Source organism: Carcharhinus amblyrhynchos, chromosome 5, assembly GCF_965287045.1.
Source record: "Carcharhinus amblyrhynchos chromosome 5, sCarAmb.v2.hapA, whole genome shotgun sequence".
In the NCBI taxonomy this organism is placed as follows: Eukaryota; Metazoa; Chordata; class Chondrichthyes; order Carcharhiniformes; family Carcharhinidae; genus Carcharhinus; species Carcharhinus amblyrhynchos.
Window position 1 is genome coordinate 26,646 of NC_137328.1, and position 18,497 is coordinate 45,142.

Consider the following 18,497-nt stretch of genomic DNA (forward strand, 5'->3'; position numbering starts at 1 on the left):
TTCAGAACAGCCATGATCTTATTGAATGGCGGGGAAGGCTCGAAGGGCTAGATGGCCTACTCCTGCTCCTATTTCTTATGTTCTTATGTTCTTAAACTCCAGTGAACACAAGACCAGTGAACCCAATCTCTCCTCCTATGACAATCCTGCCATCCCAGAAATCTGTAATGAAAAGACAACATTTCTGTGTTTTTTAACCTTCCAACACTCTTTAGTAATTATTTGGCACAGAAGAGATGGAGAATGTCCTCAGTAACTTTGAGGGAATGTGCTGTAAATCTACCTCTTGTCAATCCAGTGGGAGGACAGTGCCACATGAATGTGTCATTGATGTTTTATATAAGAAACATACCTGCTATCTCCAGTGTAACCTGTAACGTGAGGATTCCTGCGTCATTTTGAGTAATGCAGCTGTAATCACCTCCATGTCCTTTTGTGATGGAGAGAATCTGAAGGATCTGTTGGGAAGCGAGGATTTGATATTTCTGTCCTAAACCAGTGTTTATGTGTTTGCCATTATGTAGCCAGCTGATGCTGGGTTTTGGATAGCCTTTAACAGGACAGCCTGAAATGGAAAATGATAATTAACAGAACCAATGTCTTGGCATTACAAATATTGGCACCATTCAATCATATTTCAGTCTTAATTCCCATTCCTATTCAGCACATCAAAATCATTCATTTCATAAGAACGTAAGAACATCAGAAATAGGAGCAGGAGTAGGCCATCTAGCCCTTCGAGCCTGCCCCGCCATTCAATAAGATCATGGCTGATCTGTCGTGGCTCAGTTCCACTTTCCCGCTTTCTCCCCATAACCCTTAATCCCCTCTCTCATCAAAAACCCATCAACCCGCTTCTTGAAAACATTTAGCGAGGCAGCCTCCACCACTTCAACGGGTAGAGAATTCCAGAGATTCACCACCCTTTGAGTGAAGAAGTTCCTCCTCAACTCCGTTCTAAAACGCCCCCCCCTTTATCTTGAGGCTGTGCCCCCTAGTCCTACTGTCTTTTTCCAGTGGGAAGAGTCTCTCCACCTCTATCCTATCCATCCCATTCATCATCTTATACGTCTCAATGAGATCTCCCCTCATTCTTCTAAACTCTAACGAGTACAAGCCTAGTTTATTCAGCCTCTCCTCATAGTTCAACCCCCTCAACTCCGGTATCAGCCTAGTAAACCTCCTCTGCACTCCCTCCAAGGCCAAAATATCCTTGCGCAGGTGCGGCGCCCAAAACTGCACACAGTACTCCAGCTGCGGCCTCACCAATGCCCTATACAGCTGCAGCAAGACCTCCCTACTTTTATATTCAATCCCCCTCGCTATGAAGGCCAGCATCCCATTCGCCTTCCTGACCACCTGCTGCACCTGCAAGCTGGGTTTTTGCGACTCATGCACAAGGACCCCGAGGTCCCTCTGCACCGTCGCCTGCTGCAGTTTTTCGCCACGTAAGTAATAGTCCTTCCTACCATTCTTCCTACCAAAGTGGACCACCTCACACTTGCCAACATTAAATTCCATTTGCCATTTCCTGGCCCATTCGCCCAGCCTATCTAGATCCTTCTGCAGACTCTCCACACCCTCCGCACAATTTGCTGTTCCCCCAATCTTGGTGTCATCCGCAAATTTCGACACCCTACACTCGGTTCCCTCCTCCAGATCATCTATATAAATGGTAAAAAGCTGAGGCCCCAGCACCGACCCCTGGGGCACTCCACTAGTCAACATCCGCCAATCCGAATAGCACCCGTTGACCCCCACTCTCTGCCTCCTATTTGACAACCAATCCTCTATCCACGCTAACACCCTACCCCCAACTCCAAGTCCCCTGACCTTCTGCAATAACCTCTTATGAGGTACTTTGTCAAACGCCTTCTGAAAATCTAGAAAGACCACATCCACCGGCTCTCCTCTATCGACCGCCCTAGACACATCCTCATAGAACTCCAGTAAATTTGTCAGACACGACTTCCCTTTAATGAAACCGTGTTGCGTCTGCTCTATCAAGCAATTCCCCTCAAGATGCCTCGCTATTTCCTCCTTAATGACGGATTCTAACATTTTACCTACCACAGACGTTAAACTAACCGGCCTATAATTCCCTGCCTTTTGCCTTCCACCCTTCTTAAACAACGGCGTAACATTAGCCGTTTTCCAATCTTCCGGCACTTCCCCGGAATCCAGCGACGTCTGGAAAATAACCACGAATGCATCCACTATAACCTCCGCCATTTCTTTCAGAACCCTCGGATGCATTCCATCCGGTCCTGGGGACTTGTCCACAATCAGCCCCTCCAGTCTGTCGAGCACCACCTCTCTAGTAACAGTAATGTCATTAAGACCCTCCAGTCCTACCACCTTTCCATTGCTAACACCCGGCAAATTATTCACGTCCTCCTCCGTGAAGACAGAAACAAAAAAGTTATTCAATACCTTAGCCATATCCCCATCCCCTACCACTAGGTCCCCTTTCTCATCCTCTAAAGGACCAACGTTCACCCTAGCCAGCCTCTTCCTTTTTATATATTTATAAAAACTCTTGCTATCCTTTTTTATATTAAGCGTTAGCCCAGCTTCATAGTTTCTCCTACCCTCCTTTATCAACTTCTTTGTCAATCTTTGTTGACATTTAAACCTCTCCCAATCCTCTTCTCGCCCACTACTCTTAGCTACTCTAAACGCCTCCGCTTTTAATTTAACACTTTCCTTCACCTCCTTCGTTATCCACGGCTTATTACCTCTCTTCCTACTGTCCTTTTTGACCATCGGAATAAATTTCTGCTGAGCACCAAGAAAGATCTCCTTAAAGATCCTCCACTGCTCCTCAGCAGACCTACCTTCCAACGCACTCCCCCAGTCCACATTCGCCAATTCTTCTCTCATCCTACCATACTCCCCTCTCTTCAAACAAAGGACGCGTGTCTGGGAACCCACTTTCTCCTCCTCCATCTGCATCAGAAACTCCACCATACAATGATCACTCTCCCCAAGAGGATCCTAAACACTCCCTCAGAATTCTTAAAGCAGTAAATACAATAAAATAAATGCTTTAAACAGTTCTACAAAGAACAAAGTGCTTTAAACTTATTTTAAACAGGTTTTTAACAGGTAAAATCTTAGCTCTCTCTCTGCTCCTTCACTCGTCTGCTCCAGCAAACAATGGAAGGCTTCACCGTGTGGCCACCTGATAATTAATTAAATTAAAGCAGGCTGGTCCACAATGTGGCTCAGGGATTGGTGTGGGGGGAATGGGTTTGAATTTATGGGGCATTGGCACCAGTATTGGGGTAGGTGGGACCTGTTCGGGAGGGATGGGGTTGGTCTGAACCGTGCTGGGACCAGAGTGCTGGCGAATCGAGTAAAGAGGACTGTAGACAGGGCTTTAAACTAATTGGGGGGGGGGAGGGTGCGAGGGTAGGTGACCTTACGAGGTCTAAAGTGAAGGAGAGGGTACAGGTAAGGGAAGAGGCCGAGGATGTCCCAATAATAGAGGGAGTAGGGGGCGTGAGTATGGTTGGTGGAGTTACGGCAAATAGGGTCCAGGTGAAGGCTGGGATGAAAGCACTTTATCTGAATGCACGAAGCATTCGGAATAAAGTGGATGAGCTGGTGGCGCAGATCGACACAAATGGATACGATCTGGTGGCCATTACAGAGACATGGCTGCAAGGTGACAGGGACTGGGAGCTGAATGTCCAGGGGTATCAAGTGTTTAGGAAGGATAGGCAGGAGGAAAGAGGGGGGGGCGTAGCTCTGCTGATTAAGGATAGCATCAGGGTGGTAGCAAGGGATGATATTGGAGCCAAGGAGCAGAACGTGGAATCGTTGTGGGTGGAGATTAGGAACAGCAAAGGGAGGAAGACGCTGGTGGGTGTCGTCTATAGGCCCCCGAATAATGATCTGGAGATGAGGCGGGCTGTTAACACGCAAATAAGTGCGGCGTGCAGGAATGGGACGGCCGTAATTATGGGGGATTTCAATCTACACATTGATTGGTCGACCCATGTTGGACACGGTGGGCTCGAGGAGGAGTTCTTGGAATGCTGCCAGGATAGTTTCCTTGAACAGTGTGTGTTGGAGCCGATGAGGGAGCGAGCTACTAAAATTGTTACTTCCAAAAACTCTTGGTTACATCCAACAAATCTTCGACCAGGATGTACTCGTCGATGTACTGACAAATTCTTCACTAGCTCACAGCACTGGTGCGGACCAATAGTGCACAGCGTTAGTGTGGACCGATAGCACACAGCGTTGGTGTGGACCAATAGCACAGAGCATCGGTGTGGACCAATAGGATGCAGCACTGATGTGGACCAATAGCGCGTAGAGTTAGTGTGGACCAATAGCATGCAGCGTTGGTGTGGACCAATAGCTCACAGCGCTGGTGTGGACCAATAGCTCACAGCGTTGGTGTGGACCAATAGCTCACAGCGTTGGTGTGGACCAATAGCTCACAGCGCTGGTGTGGACCAATAGCTCACAGCGCTGGTGTGGACCAATAGCTCACAGCGTTGGTGTGGACCAATAGCTCACAGCGTTGGTGTGGACCAATAGCTCACAGCGTTGGTGTGGACCAATAGCTCACAGCGTTGGTGTGGACCAATAGCTCACAGCGTTGGTGTGGACCAATAGCTCACAGCGTTGGTGTGGACCAATAGCTCACAGCGTTGGTGTGGACCAATAGCTCACAGCGTTGGTGTGGACCAATAGCTCACAGCGTTGGTGTGGACCAATAGCTCACAGCGTTGGTGGGGACCAATAGCGCGCAGCATTGGTGTGGACCAATAGCGCGCAGCGTTGGTGTGGACCAATAGCGTGCAGCGTTGGTGTGGACCAATAGCGCGCAGCGTTGGTGTGGACCAATAGCGCGCAGCGTTGGTATGGACAATAATACACAGCGTTGGTGTGGACCAATAGGGCGCAGCGTTGGTGTGGGCCAATAGGGCACAGCATTGATGTGGACCAATAGCTCACAGCGTTGGTGTGGACAATAATACAGCGCTGGTGTGGACCAATAGCTCACAGCGTTGGTGTGGACAATAATACAGCGCTGGTGTGGACCAATAGCTCACAGCGTTGGTGTGGACCAATAGCTCACATAAGAACATAAGAACATAAGAAATGGGAGCAGGAGTAGGCCATCTAGCCCTTCGAGCCTGCCCCGCCATTCAATAAGATCATGGCTGATCTGTTGTGGCTCAGTTCCACTTTCCCGCCCTCTCCCCATAACCCTTAATCCCCTCTCTTATCAAGAACCCATCAACCCGCTTCTTAAAAATATTTAGCGAGGCAGCCTCCACCACTTCAACGGGCAGAGAATTCCAGAGATTCACCACCCTTTGAGTGAAGAAGTTCCTCCTCAACTCCGTTCTAAACCGCCTCCCCTTTATCTTGAGGCTGTGCCCCCTAGTCCTACTGTCTTTTTTGAGCGGGAAGAGTCTCTCCACCTCTATCCTATCCATCCCATTCATCATCTTATACGTCTCAATGAGATCTCCCCTCATTCTTCTAAACTCTAAACTCACAGCGCTGGTGTGGACCAATAGCTCACAGCGTTGGTGTGGACCAATAGCTCACAGCGCTGGTGTGGACCAATAGCTCACAGCGCTGGTGTGGACCAATAGCTCACAGCGCTGGTGTGGACCAATAGCTCACAGCGCTGGTGTGGACCAATAGCTCACAGCGCTGGTGTGGACCAATAGCTCACAGCGCTGGTGTGGACCAATAGCTCACAGCGCTGGTGTGGACCAATAGCTCACAGCGCTGGTGTGGACCAATAGCTCACAGCGCTGGTGTGGACCAATAGCTCACAGCGCTGGTGTGGACCAATAGCTCACAGCGCTGGTGTGGACCAATAGCTCACAGCGCTGGTGTGGACCAATAGCTCACAGCGCTGGTGTGGACCAGTAGCTCAAATCACTGGTGTGGACCAATAGCTCACAGCGCTGGTGTGGACCAATAGCGTGCAGCGTTGGTGTGGACCAATAGCTCACAGCGTTGGTGTGGACCAATAGCTCACAGCGCTGGTGTGGAACAATAGCTCACAGCGCTGGTGTGGACCAATAGCTCAAATCACTGGTGTGGACCAATAGCTCACAGCGCTGGTGTGGACCAATAGCGTGCAGCGTTGGTGTGGACCAATAGCTCACAGCGTTGGTGTGGACCAATAGCTCACAGCGCTGGTGTGGAACAATAGCTCACAGCGTTGGTGTGGACCAATAGCTCACAGCGCTGGTGTGGACCAATAGCACGCAGCATCGATGTGGACCAATAGCTCACAGTGCTGGTGTGGACCAATAGCTCACAGCGCTGGTGTGGAACAATAGCTCACAGCGTTGGTGTGGACCAATAGCTCACAGCGCTGGTGTGGACCAATAGCTCACAGCGCTGGTGTGGACCAATAGCTCACAGCGTTGGTGTGGACCAATAGCTCACAGCGCTGGTGTGGACCAATAGCTCACAGCGCTGGTGTGGACCAATAGCTCACAGCGCTGGTGTGGACCAATAGCACGCAGCATCGATGTGGACCAATAGCTCACAGTGCTGGTGTGGACCAATAGCATACAGCACTGGCATGTCAGTAGTTTGAATATGAGTGACCTCCTGATTACCAGAACTTCCAGGCTAACAAGTGTTGCTGCAAAACTACAAACAAATTGACTCAGATATCACCAATTGCAAGCGAACCAAACTTTCCAAGGTTCAGGTAACAATCTTTGCAGTCATCACTTGATGAGGTTTTGTGCAACTAAAGGTCACATGATTCATTATCCTGAAATATCTCCAAGCAGAACTGGTGCCACTTTGGGAAATGTTCACATTTACTGCTCTAAGTTAGGAGCCAATTAAATTATTTTAATTCAAATCAGATCCATAGTCATCTGAATTTATAACTTTCTTGCGGATTTTGAACAGAAACCATTAACAAAAGAATAGGATGTCCAGTCGGGAGGAACAGTAATCAGCAAAGGAAATCTCTTCATATTGATATTAGTGCTCAAACACAAACAGAACAGGCTGCAGATTGCCATTCCTGTTGTCCTGTGCCTCAGATGAACATGATGCCTTTTGCACAATGATGCAATTTCTGCCCATCAGTCCACACCATCGATCCATTGCGGGCACACATGAACACAAAGATTTGCCCCACCTATTGATTAACAGGAGATCCCAATGCTACAGGAGTTGCAAAATGCTGTCAAACCATGTCCCCATCTAATGATTACCATTCATTCATATTTGGCTGTCAATTTCTGACTTTGTCACACAAATTAATTGTTATTGTTAACATTTAACTTAATAATTTTATATAACTCATTGCTTGTGGTAACATGGTGGGTATTTGTGTTTAAACACATAGGAATTCCAGATCATATAATTTTGTGAAATTAAAATTCACTGCCACGCAGTTTGGAGCAAGTTTTCCATATGCACGGTGAAGGATTTCTTTACATTTGCAAAGATCATACAGGATATATCGATAGCAATGCCAAAGTCTCTCCCCATTTAAATAATGAGTTGTCTTCCCATTTATCCGACCAAAATGCGTTACCTCACACAAATGCGTTATCCACGTTAAACTCCATCTGCCACATATTGGCCCACTCTCCTAACATATCTCTATTCATTTGTCAGGTTCTTATTTCCTCATTGCAACTTACTGTCCCGCCTATTTTTATGTCACCTGCAAAGTTGGCTGTAGAGTTTTCTATCCCTATATCCAAGTCATTAATATAGATTGTAAATAGCTGGGGCCCAAGGACTGAACCCTATAGTTCCCCACTAGTTACTTCTTGCCATCCACCAAAAAACATTTATCACATCTTCAACCATTTGGCCTGTATATCACAAAAGAAATGTGTGGCTTTTTCCAGATGTGAGTCTTATTATTAATAATAATGGCCCACTAAAAAAATTGAAGCTATTTTACAAGTACCACATCCAAAGAATGTGATGTAATTGAGGTCCTTTCTACGGTTAGCAAATGATTAACTTTGCTATATTATTGATGCTATTGCATAATTTACTGTGTGTGAAACAGTAATGGGACTAGATAACAGAATGTGAGCAAGCAAACAAGGATGCCAAAGATGTTTTGCAGAAGCCTTTAGTATTAGTTCATTTTAATCTGAAGCTATCATTAGGGCGATGCGGCGGCGCGGGCTCGTTGGGCCGAAGGGCCTGTTTCCCGTGCTGGGTTGTTCTTTGTTCTTTGTATTACTGTTTGCTTATGATGCTTCACTTTATGGAGTGGGGGCAATCGCTTCATATGTTATGCTTATAGGAGAAGAACAACCAATAGTTTTTGCTTTGTGTAAACTCTGACTAGTTCTGAATCTAGCTATGCTGAACCAAAAGGGGTATAATTTTTGGCATACTTATATGGTCGTCATTTCACATTATTGACTGATCATTGATACTTAACTACTATTTTTGGGCAGTATAAAGGCATCCTTGTTAGCTGCTAGTCATGCAATGAATCAACTCCAGCCTCCCACATTGCCTGCATCCACTATAGTTTGCCTATTGCCACAACAGTCCACAGCAGACGCCATGTCCCTGGCCCTGCACTCAACCCTGGAACACTTGGATAACAAAACACCTATGTCAAACTCCTATATATTGACTACAGCTTAGCCTTCAACACCACTATTCCCACGAAACTCATCTCCAAATCCTGTGGCCTGGACCTCAGCTCCTTCCTCTGCGACTGGATCCTGAACTTCCTAACCCACAGACCACAATCAGTAAGGATAGGCAACAACACCTCCTCCACAATCATCCTAAACACTGGTGCACTACAAGACTGTGTCCTTAGCCCCTTATTATTCTCCTTATGCACCTATGACTGTGTAACCAAATTCCCCTCCAATTCAATTTTCAAGTTTGCTGATGACATCACCGTGGTGGGTCAGATCTCAAACAATGATGCGACAGAGTACAGGAATGAGATAGGGAATCTGGTGAACTGGTGCAGCGACAATAATCTCCCCCTCAACGTCAACCAAATGGAGGAGATTGTCATCAACTTCAGGAAGTGTAATGGAGAACGTGCCCTGACTGCATCAACAGGGACAAAGTAGAAATGGTTGAAAGCTTCAAGTTCTTAGGTGTCCAGAACACCAACAACCTGTCCTGGTCCTCCCATGCCAACACTATAGTTAAGAAAGCCCACCAACACCTCTACTTTCTCAGAAGACTAAGGAAACTTGGCATGTCCACTATGACCCTTGCCAGATGCATCATAGAAAGCATTCTTTCTGGTTGTATCACAGTTTGGTATGGCTCCTGCTCTGCCCAAGACCGCAAGAAACTACAAAAGGTCGTGAATGAAGCCCAGTCTATCACACAAACCCAGCCTCCCACCCATCAGACTTTTGACTTATCTTGCATTAAGTTGATCTTTCTCTACACCCTAGCTATGACTGTAACACTACATTTTGCACTTTTCCTTCTGTATGAATGGTATGCTTTGTCTGTGTAGCCTGCAAGAAACAATACTGATATATGCGACAATAATAAATCAAGTCTAATCTATTGCAAAGTTGGTCACTGAACTTATTTGCATGTCCCTACGATATAAAGTATCATCAGTCAAAGTGTCGTGCTAATGCTGATGTGTTATCATATTTACCTTTACCTACTGAGCAGATGCCACCAACTAATTTTGCTGATGTTCTTTATTTTTCGGTAGTAAATCTTTTGTCTGTGACAGTTTCTCACGTTCGCAGACATACCAGAAACAAACCACACCCACTTTTGTGTATGGCAGTTAAAGGGACAAGATCTGGAGAGAAAACTGGTCAGTGAACCTGGAGAGTTCCACAGGGGTTCTCTCTCTAGAATGGATACTAAAGAACAAAGAACAAAAACAAAACAATACTCTGCCAAATACTCATCAGATTCTACCCAGTGCCTTCAGTTACTGACTCTATCTCAGTTACAGAAACAAAGCCTCACCCACTCATTCATTTCTGATCACATCTTCTCTCTACTTTGCCTGACCATGAGTGGCAACAATTAATAAGCAAGGCATGCATCTGTATGCACCTTAAATAAATGCCATAAAATACACCACTTACCAATCAGAACACTGCTTCCAGAAGTCAAAACCTCTTTATTTCCCAGAACAGTAGCAAATATTGCGTAAACATTAGACCCAGTGAGTGCAAACTGTCGGACCAAGTCCTTTGAGTCTTGAGAGACTTTCGGTAGATCTACAATGTATTAAATATTGATTAGAATGTGTTTAACTGAAAGGATGACAGAAAATAGACTGCTAATGATGTTTGGCACAATGTGACTAAGCTGTGCTACCTGTCACATTGGAATTCAAAAACTATATCTGTGTACTTTATAATGAAATCATAAACTGATCAAGACATTCAGCACACACTGCAGTGTTGAGTCAAACTGGCTTCTTCACATCAAGCAGCCAAAATAACCATGAACATCAAGAAAAGCCCTCAGTAGAAACAGTAAGTCAAAGAATATCAACTACTGCAAAATATCAGAGTAAAGGGCTGAGAATATAGTGTTTATATTGTAACTTCATGTTATTAAGTTAAATGGACAAAGGAGATATGGCAGGGAAAAGTCAGAACAAAATGGGAAAATGCGGGAAGAGCAGGACACAGACAGGAAAACTATAGGGAGAGAGAGGAAGGGGGCAGACAGGGAGTGTAGTGCTGGTAGGGTGGGGAAGGAGTTAGGAAGGGTATGGGGTTGTAAAGGGGAGGAAGTAAGGCAGGATGATGAAAGAAGGGAGGGTGAGGTAGGGAGGAAGAAGAAAAAGAAGGGATGATGGGGATAGTGAGGTGGGGTGGGGGAGGAATGGCAAGGCGGTTGGGGTATTGAAAGTGAGCTGGAACATTCTGGTGGAGCCCTGAGGGACACAAGCAAAATATTACACAAAAATCCACAGGCCATCCATGAATAGTTTATGGAAACCCCAGAATCAGCTGATAGTGGGAATGGAGGTAGAGAGTTGGTGTGGGAGAGAGTGGTGACAATGCTGAGTGCTGCCCCTAATCACTGGAAATTGATAATAATTACTGATAAATTAAGTTTGATGCCCTGGAGGAATGTGCTTCATACCTTGTAAAAGCAATCTTGTAGTTGCTGTCACTTGACCAAGAATGTTTGATGCATGACAAGAATATGATCCCTGATTTAGCAAAGTGACATTAATTATTGAGAGATCTCCATTCTGGAAAACCTGAGCATTTCCACCAAGTGGACCGAGCTCCTTTGTCCAGATGACACTTGGCTCAGGAATACCTAGAAAACAAAAAGTTTACAAGAAATGAAATTAAATATCGCTTCTTCTTAAATCTGAGGAAAAAAATATAAAGATGCTTTGCTGCATGTGCAAACTGCAATATGTTACAAAGAACAAAGAACAACACAGCACAGGAAACAGGCCCTTCAGCCCAACAAGCCCGTGCCGCCATTTTAACATTGTGAGTGCCCTCTTCTACCCATGACCTTTGTCCATGCCTATTGGAATCCACAATAAAGGAATTATAACCAGATTGAAGGACATAAGAACATAAGAAATAGGAGCAGGAGTAGGCCATCTAGCCCTTCGAGCCTGCCCTGCCATTCAATAAGATCATGGCTGATCTGAAGTGGATCAGTTCCACTTTCCCGCTTTCTCCCCATAACCCTTAATTCCCCTGTCTATCAGAAACCTATCTACCCGTGACTTAAATATATTTAGCGAGGCAGCCTCCACCACTTCAATGGGCAGAGAATTCCAGAGATTCACCATCCTTTGAGTGAAGAAGTTCCTCCTCAACTCCGTTCTAAACTGCTCCCCCCCCTCCTATCTTGAGGCTGTGCCCTCTAGTCCTGCTGTCCTTTCTAAGCGGGAAGAATCTCTCTACCTCTACCCTATCCATCCCTTTCATTATCTTATACGTCTCTATAAGATCCCCCCTCATCCTTCTAAACTCCAACGAGTACAGACCCAGTCTATTTAGTCTCTCTTCATAGCCCAACCCTCTCATCTCCGGTATCAGCCTAGTGAACCTCCTCTGCACTCCCTCCAAGGCCAAAATATCCTTGCGCAAGTGCGGCGACCAAAACTGCACTACTCCAGCTGTGGCCTCACCAGTACCCTGTACAGTTGCAGCAAGACCTCCCTGCTTTAATATCCTATCTCCCTCGCTATAAAGGCCAGCATCCCATTCGCCTTCTTGATTACCTGCTGCACCCGCAGACTGGGTTTTTGTGACTCATGCACAAGGACCCCCAGGTCCCTCTGCACCGTAGCATGCTGCAGCTTTTTGCCCTTCAAATAGTAATCCCTCCTACCATTATTTCTGCCAAAGTGGATAACCTCACACTTGCTAACATTATACTCCATCTGCCAGGTCCATGCCCACTCGCTCAGTCTATCCAGATCCCTCTGCAGACTTTCCACACCCTTCGTACAATTTGCTTTTCCACTCATCTTTGTGTCATCAGCAAATTTCGTTACCCTACACTCAGCCCCCTCCTCCAGATCATCTATATAAATGGTAAATAGCTGAGGCCCCAGCACCGATCCCTGGGGCACTCCACTAGTCACCAACCGCCAATCAGAATAGCACCCATTGACACCTACTCTCTGCCTCCTATTAGACAACCAATCCTCTATCCACGCTAACACCTTACCCCCAACTCCATGCACCCTAACCTTCTGAAGCAACCTTTTGTGCGGCACCTTGTCAAACGCCTTTTGAAAATCAAGAAACACCACATCCACCGGTTCCCCTCTGTCTACCACACTAGTCACCTCCTCATAGAAATCCAATAAATTCATCAAACACGACTTCCCCTTAACGAATCCGTGCTGCGTCTGCTCTATCAAACCATTCTTCCAGGTGCCTCGCTATTTCTTCTTTGATGACGGATTCAAGCATTTTTTCAACTACAGACGTTAAACTAACCGGCCTATAATTCCCTGCCTTTTGTCTGCTACCTTTTTTAAACAGCGGTGTAACATTAGTCGTTTTCCAATCTTCCGGCACTTCCCCGGAATCCAGCGAATTTTGGTAAATAATCATTAAGGCATCTACTATCACCTCTGCCATTTCCTTCAGAACCCTGGGATGCATTCCATCCGGTCCTGAGGACTTGTCCACCATCAGTCCCATTAGCCTATCAAGCACTACCTCTCTAGTGACAGTAATCGCATTCAGGCCCTCAACTCCTACCATCCTTCTATCTTTAATATCCAGCAAACTATTCGCATCCTCCTCCGTGAAGACTGAGGCAAAAAACTTATTTAAGGCCTCAGCCATTTCCTCATCTCCCACCATTGAATCCCCCTTCTCATCCTCTAAGGGTCCAACATTCACTCTAGCCAGCCTCCTCTCCTTTATATATTTGTGAAAACTCTTACTGTCCTTTTTTATATTTAGTGCTAGTTTAGCTTCATAGTCTATCCTTCCTTTATCAACTTCTTAGTCATTCTTTGTTGATTTTTAAACCTCTCCGAATCTTCTACTCGCCCACTATTTTTAGCCGTTCTGAATGTATCAGCTTTTAATTTAATACCCTCCTTTATTTCCTTCGATAACCACGGCTGGTTATCCTTCTCCTACATTCCTTCTTTACCATCGGAATATATTTCTGCTGAGCTCCGAAAAAGATCTCCTTAAAGATCCTCCACTGTTCCTCAGCCGTCCTACCGATCAATCTGCGCCCCCAATCTACATTCGCCAATTCCTCTCTCATCCTATCGTACTCCCCTCTGTTCAAACAGAGGACACAGGTTCAGGACCCTACTTTCTCATCCTCCATCTGCATCAAAAGCTCAACCATACAATGATCGCTCGTCCCAAGAGGATCCCTCACAACAAGATCCCTAATTCTTCCTGCCTCGTTACACAACACCAGATCTAAGATAGCTCGCTCCCTCGTTGGTTCCGTCACACACCATTCAAGGAAACTATCCCGACAGCATTCCAAGAACTCTTCCTCAAGCCCACCGCGTCCGACTTGGGTCAACCAATCAATATGTAGATTGAAATCCCCCATAATTATCGCCGCTCCATTTCTGCACGCATCATTTATTTGCTTGTTTATAGCCCGCCCCACCTCTAAGTTATTATTTGGGGGCCTATAGACCACACTCACCAGCGTCTTCCTCCCCTTACTGTTCCTTATCTCCATCCACAACGATTCTATGTTCTGCTCTTTGGAGCCTATATCTTCCCTTACTACCGCCCTGATATTATCCTTAATCAGCAGAGTCACCCCACCCCCTTTTCCTCCCATCTATCCTTCCTAAACACTTGATACCCCTGGACATTCAGCTCCCAGTCCCTGTCACCTTGCAGCCACGTCTCTGTAATGGCCACCAGATCATATCCATTTGTGCTGATCTGCGCCACCAGCTCATTCACTTTGTTCCGAATGCTTCGTGCATTCAGATAAAGTGTCTTTATCCCAGCCTTTATCTGGACCCTATTTGAAGGAACGCTACCAACCTTTCTCATGCCCCCTTCTCCCTTTATTATTGGGTCATCCGCAACATTTTCCCGTGTCCGTACCCTCTCTTTTACTTTAGATATTGTAATTTCTCCCACCCCTGCACCCTCCCCTCCCCCCGCACCCTCTCTCCCCCCCCCCGTACCCTCTCCCCCCCCCCTTACCCTCTCCCCCCCCCCTTACCCTCTCCCCCCCCCGCCCCCCCCCTTACCCTCTCCCCCCCGCCCCCCCCAATTAGTTGAAAGCCCTATCTACAGTCCTAGTTATACGATTCGCCAGGACTCTGGTCCCAGCACGGTTCAGACTAAGACCATCCCATCTGAACAGGTCCCATCTGCCCCAATACTGGTGCCAATGCCCCATAAATTCAAACCCATTCCTCCCACACCAATCCCTGAGCCACCCATTCATCTCTTTAATCCTATTTACCCTATGCCCATCTGCACACGGTTCAGGTAGTGATCCAGAGATAACCACCTTGTCGGTTCTGCTTTTTAATTTGGTTCCCAGCTTTTCATACTCCCTCTGCAAATCCTTAGTTCCCATTCTGCCTATGTCGTTGGCACCCACATGAACCACAACAACCGGATTCTTACCCTCCCACTCCAGGTTCCTCTGCAGCCCAGATGAGACATCCCGGACCCGAGCACCAGGCAGACAACGCACCCTTCTGTATTCTTTATCATTGTGACAAAAGACAGTGTCTATACCCCTAACCACACTATCCCCAATTACCACTACATTCCTCTTTACTTCTTCCCCTTTGTCCTGTGTCTGCACCACTGTACCGTGGGCAGTTTGCTCATCAACCTTACAGCCCTCATTCTTGTCCACACTGGGAGCAAGAACCTCAAACCTGTTGTGCAGATTGAGAGGCTGAGGCCTTTGGGTCCCCCCCTCCTTCCTCCCCACCCTCCCCCCCTTCCTCTCACCCTTCCTCTCCACTCCCCCCTCCTTCCTCCCACCCTTCCTCCCCACTCCCCCACCCTTCCTCCCCACCCCCCCTTCCTCCCTCCTTCCCCCCCGCTCCCCCCTCCTTCCTACCCGCTCCCCCTCCTTTCTCTCACCCTTCCTCTCCTCAGTAGCACCCTCCTGTTCCTGACCCTCAGATTAGCCAGACTAGGGGGTGTGGATCTCTCTTGTACCCCATTATCCAGGTTACACTCCCTCTCCCTGATGAGCTTCAGTGTCTGAAGCTCAGAGGTCAGTTTGTCTACTTTGAGCTGGAGCTCTTCAAGCAACTGTCACTTACTGCAGACATGGGCACTGGGAAGGACCTTGGGGTCCACCAGCTCCCACATCATACAGAAACAGCACATCACATGCCCAATTTAGGGATGCCTAATTTAGGGACAATTTGTTAACACTAATCAGCTTAAGAGCACGTTTTTTGGGATATGGGAGAAAACCGGAGCACCCGGAGAAAACCCACGCAAGCACGGGGAGAATGCGCAAACTCCCACAGTCACTGGCCCAAATCCATGTATCTGCACAGCAAACAGTGATAGTCACTGAGCTGTCATGTTGCCCAGCATCTGGTCCAGTTTAAGCGCACACTAACGACGTGAAGCACTAGGCCACTCTCGAAACCACATCCAAGAGCAGCCCTCGCATGACCCACCGCGTGTATGCCCCTTGTTGGACAACAAGGCGGACTGAATCACTGTGGATATAAGAAAAAAAGACAACTATCAACGTACACAACTAAGAACATAAGAACATAAGAACATAAGAAATAGGAGCAGGAGTAGGCCATCTAGCCCTTCGAGCCTGCCCCGCCATTCAATAAGATCATGGCTGATCTGTCGTGGCTCAGTTCCACTTTCCCGCCCTCTCCTTATACAGACATTCACGGAATTCCCAGAAGCTCAAAAGTAAGAGACGTAAAGGTGAGCCATAAAATATTTTGGGATGTCCACTGGAATCTATTGATTCCCAGGAACGTCCTGAGGCTCTTGATCCTTATTTAGAACAATCTTTTGTATCCCTCCATCTCTAGTCTGCTCATGTGCCTATCTAGGTAAGCCTTAAACAACTCTAGCGTGCCTGCCTCCACCACCCTACTTGGCAGTGCATTCCAGGCCCCCACAACCCTCTGTGCGAAAAACCTCCCTGTAACATCTGAATTATACCTCGCCCCTCTCACCCTAAGCCCGTGGCCCCTCGTAATTTTCGTATCCAATCAAAGGCAAAGCTAAATAGTCAATTAAATCAGATCCATCTGAATGTGTGGCTTTGTATTTCCTCATGTGGCAAATGAATGAATTTCTCGATCTTTCTGAGTTGGTTTCTCTCTAACCATTTACTCAGTCTATAATTCTCACATTAATGTTATTGGATATTTCAGCACTTGTCAAGTTACTACAAAGTAATTGAAAGGAGAATGTGTTGGCCAATGCGCCCACTTCTGAATGTTGTGATTAGTTTGCTACTCTTTCTGGAACTTCTAGAGCTATATTGTACTGTTTTTGTGGTCAATGTTATTAAAAGGCAGGGTATCTGAACATGAACAGTTATCAGATATATCACCTGTATATTTAGAAATACTATCACTATGAAAGGTGCTTTAAAATACATTATTCATTAACCATTTGAGGGTTTAAGTAAAAATTCAACCGCTGAAGATTGCAAATGTTCAGTATTTTTTTAAGATTGCTACTGCCCTGGAACTCTCACTCCCCAATTCTTTGTACAATATATACCTTCACAATTCTAAAATCAATATTGAGGAGAAACAGTAATCGAGGGTCACACATCCTGCATCCTGAACTGAAACAGCTAGAGTCCTGACCAGAGAGAAACATGGAATCCTGTAATATTTTAAAATGTATTTATAGTCGTTGTTGCCATGGTGATCAATCTAACTCTGGAAGTGAATAGTAAAAGATTCTGACATTGGTTATCTGGACAGCAGAACAGAATGGTTTGTGTGGGATGTATTTACAGAACCCACATGTTCAAATGGATACACTGTTCCTTCTATCAGCTTGAGGTATTAGTAAATGAAGGGGCAGGTGACAGCTCTGCAAATCTGGACATCAGCAGCAGCTGGTTGCAGGTAGAATTTGTTGAGCTGAGTTTCCCCAGAGTCAAATTCCTGCAAAGTAAGGGAGAGGAAGGAAGTGCATCATCAATGTGACCGCTTGTGTGGAGGACATGGCACCAATCAGGCACAGACACAATGGGTGAGATTTTCTGTACCCTCTCCTCACACTTTCCTGCCCCTCGGTGTGTTTTGCAGTGACAAAGATAGCCTGCCACTGGTCAGTGATGGGATCTTCTGGTCTCGCTATTACCACCACCAGGAAACCAGTGGCTGAGGATTGCCATTGGTGGGATCAGAAGATCTTGCTGGCAGGAAAGGCTGGAAATTTTCAGTAAATCTAGTGGATTTACATAGTAAGGGACCACTGTAAAGCGAGGCACAAAGAGGGATAGAATCATTCATATTCCAACAGACTGTCAGTGAAACCCTGCCAACGGGGATACAGCTAACTCCTTCCGCAAGAGAATTGCTGGGCAGAAGGTACAGTTTAGATATTAGGTGCGATTCACCAACCCAAAGCAACAGTGCAATGAAACACATCAATGTGCTTCACAGAGTGGGACAATGGCCTTTCTTTTGGATAGACTTAGCAAATGACCAGCAGCAACAATGGGCTGAATGGCCTCCTTCTTGCTGTAAACACATTTTTGGGGATGGATTTTTAAAATATTTTTGGAGAATGCTGTGTTATTCTGTAAATAAATTTGTGTGTCTTTCTATGTATTAAGATGGAGAAAAGTTAAGAAAATTTGTTTTGGAGAGTTGAGAGATAAAAGGAGTATAAGTCCAAATGCATTTCTAATAAGATTCATGGTAATCTACACCTACAAATAAATAGGTTGGGTGTTTAAAGTTTGCATTAAGAGATTGATAATGGCTTTGCTTTTCAGCTGTTAAATTTAAGGGACATTTACAACTTACAAAGCTTTCAAAAGTAAAAAAGGGCGGGTTATTAAATTTTATTTAACTT

General features: G+C 46.1%; 1 protein-coding gene across 1 annotated transcript in view; it reads right to left on the reverse strand.

Moving 5' to 3' along the window:
- LOC145342826 (ADAMTS-like protein 1) overlaps positions 1-18,497 on the reverse strand; it is a 451,251-nt gene that overhangs the window by 17,096 nt on the left and 415,658 nt on the right. The window contains exons 23-25 of the mRNA XM_080188292.1: positions 11,098-11,280; positions 10,083-10,217; positions 353-565 (exon numbers count right to left, since the gene is read on the reverse strand). Of these exons, the coding sequence (XP_080044418.1) occupies positions 353-565; positions 10,083-10,217; positions 11,098-11,280 (531 nt within the window). The remainder of the gene's footprint in view (positions 1-352; positions 566-10,082; positions 10,218-11,097; positions 11,281-18,497) is intronic.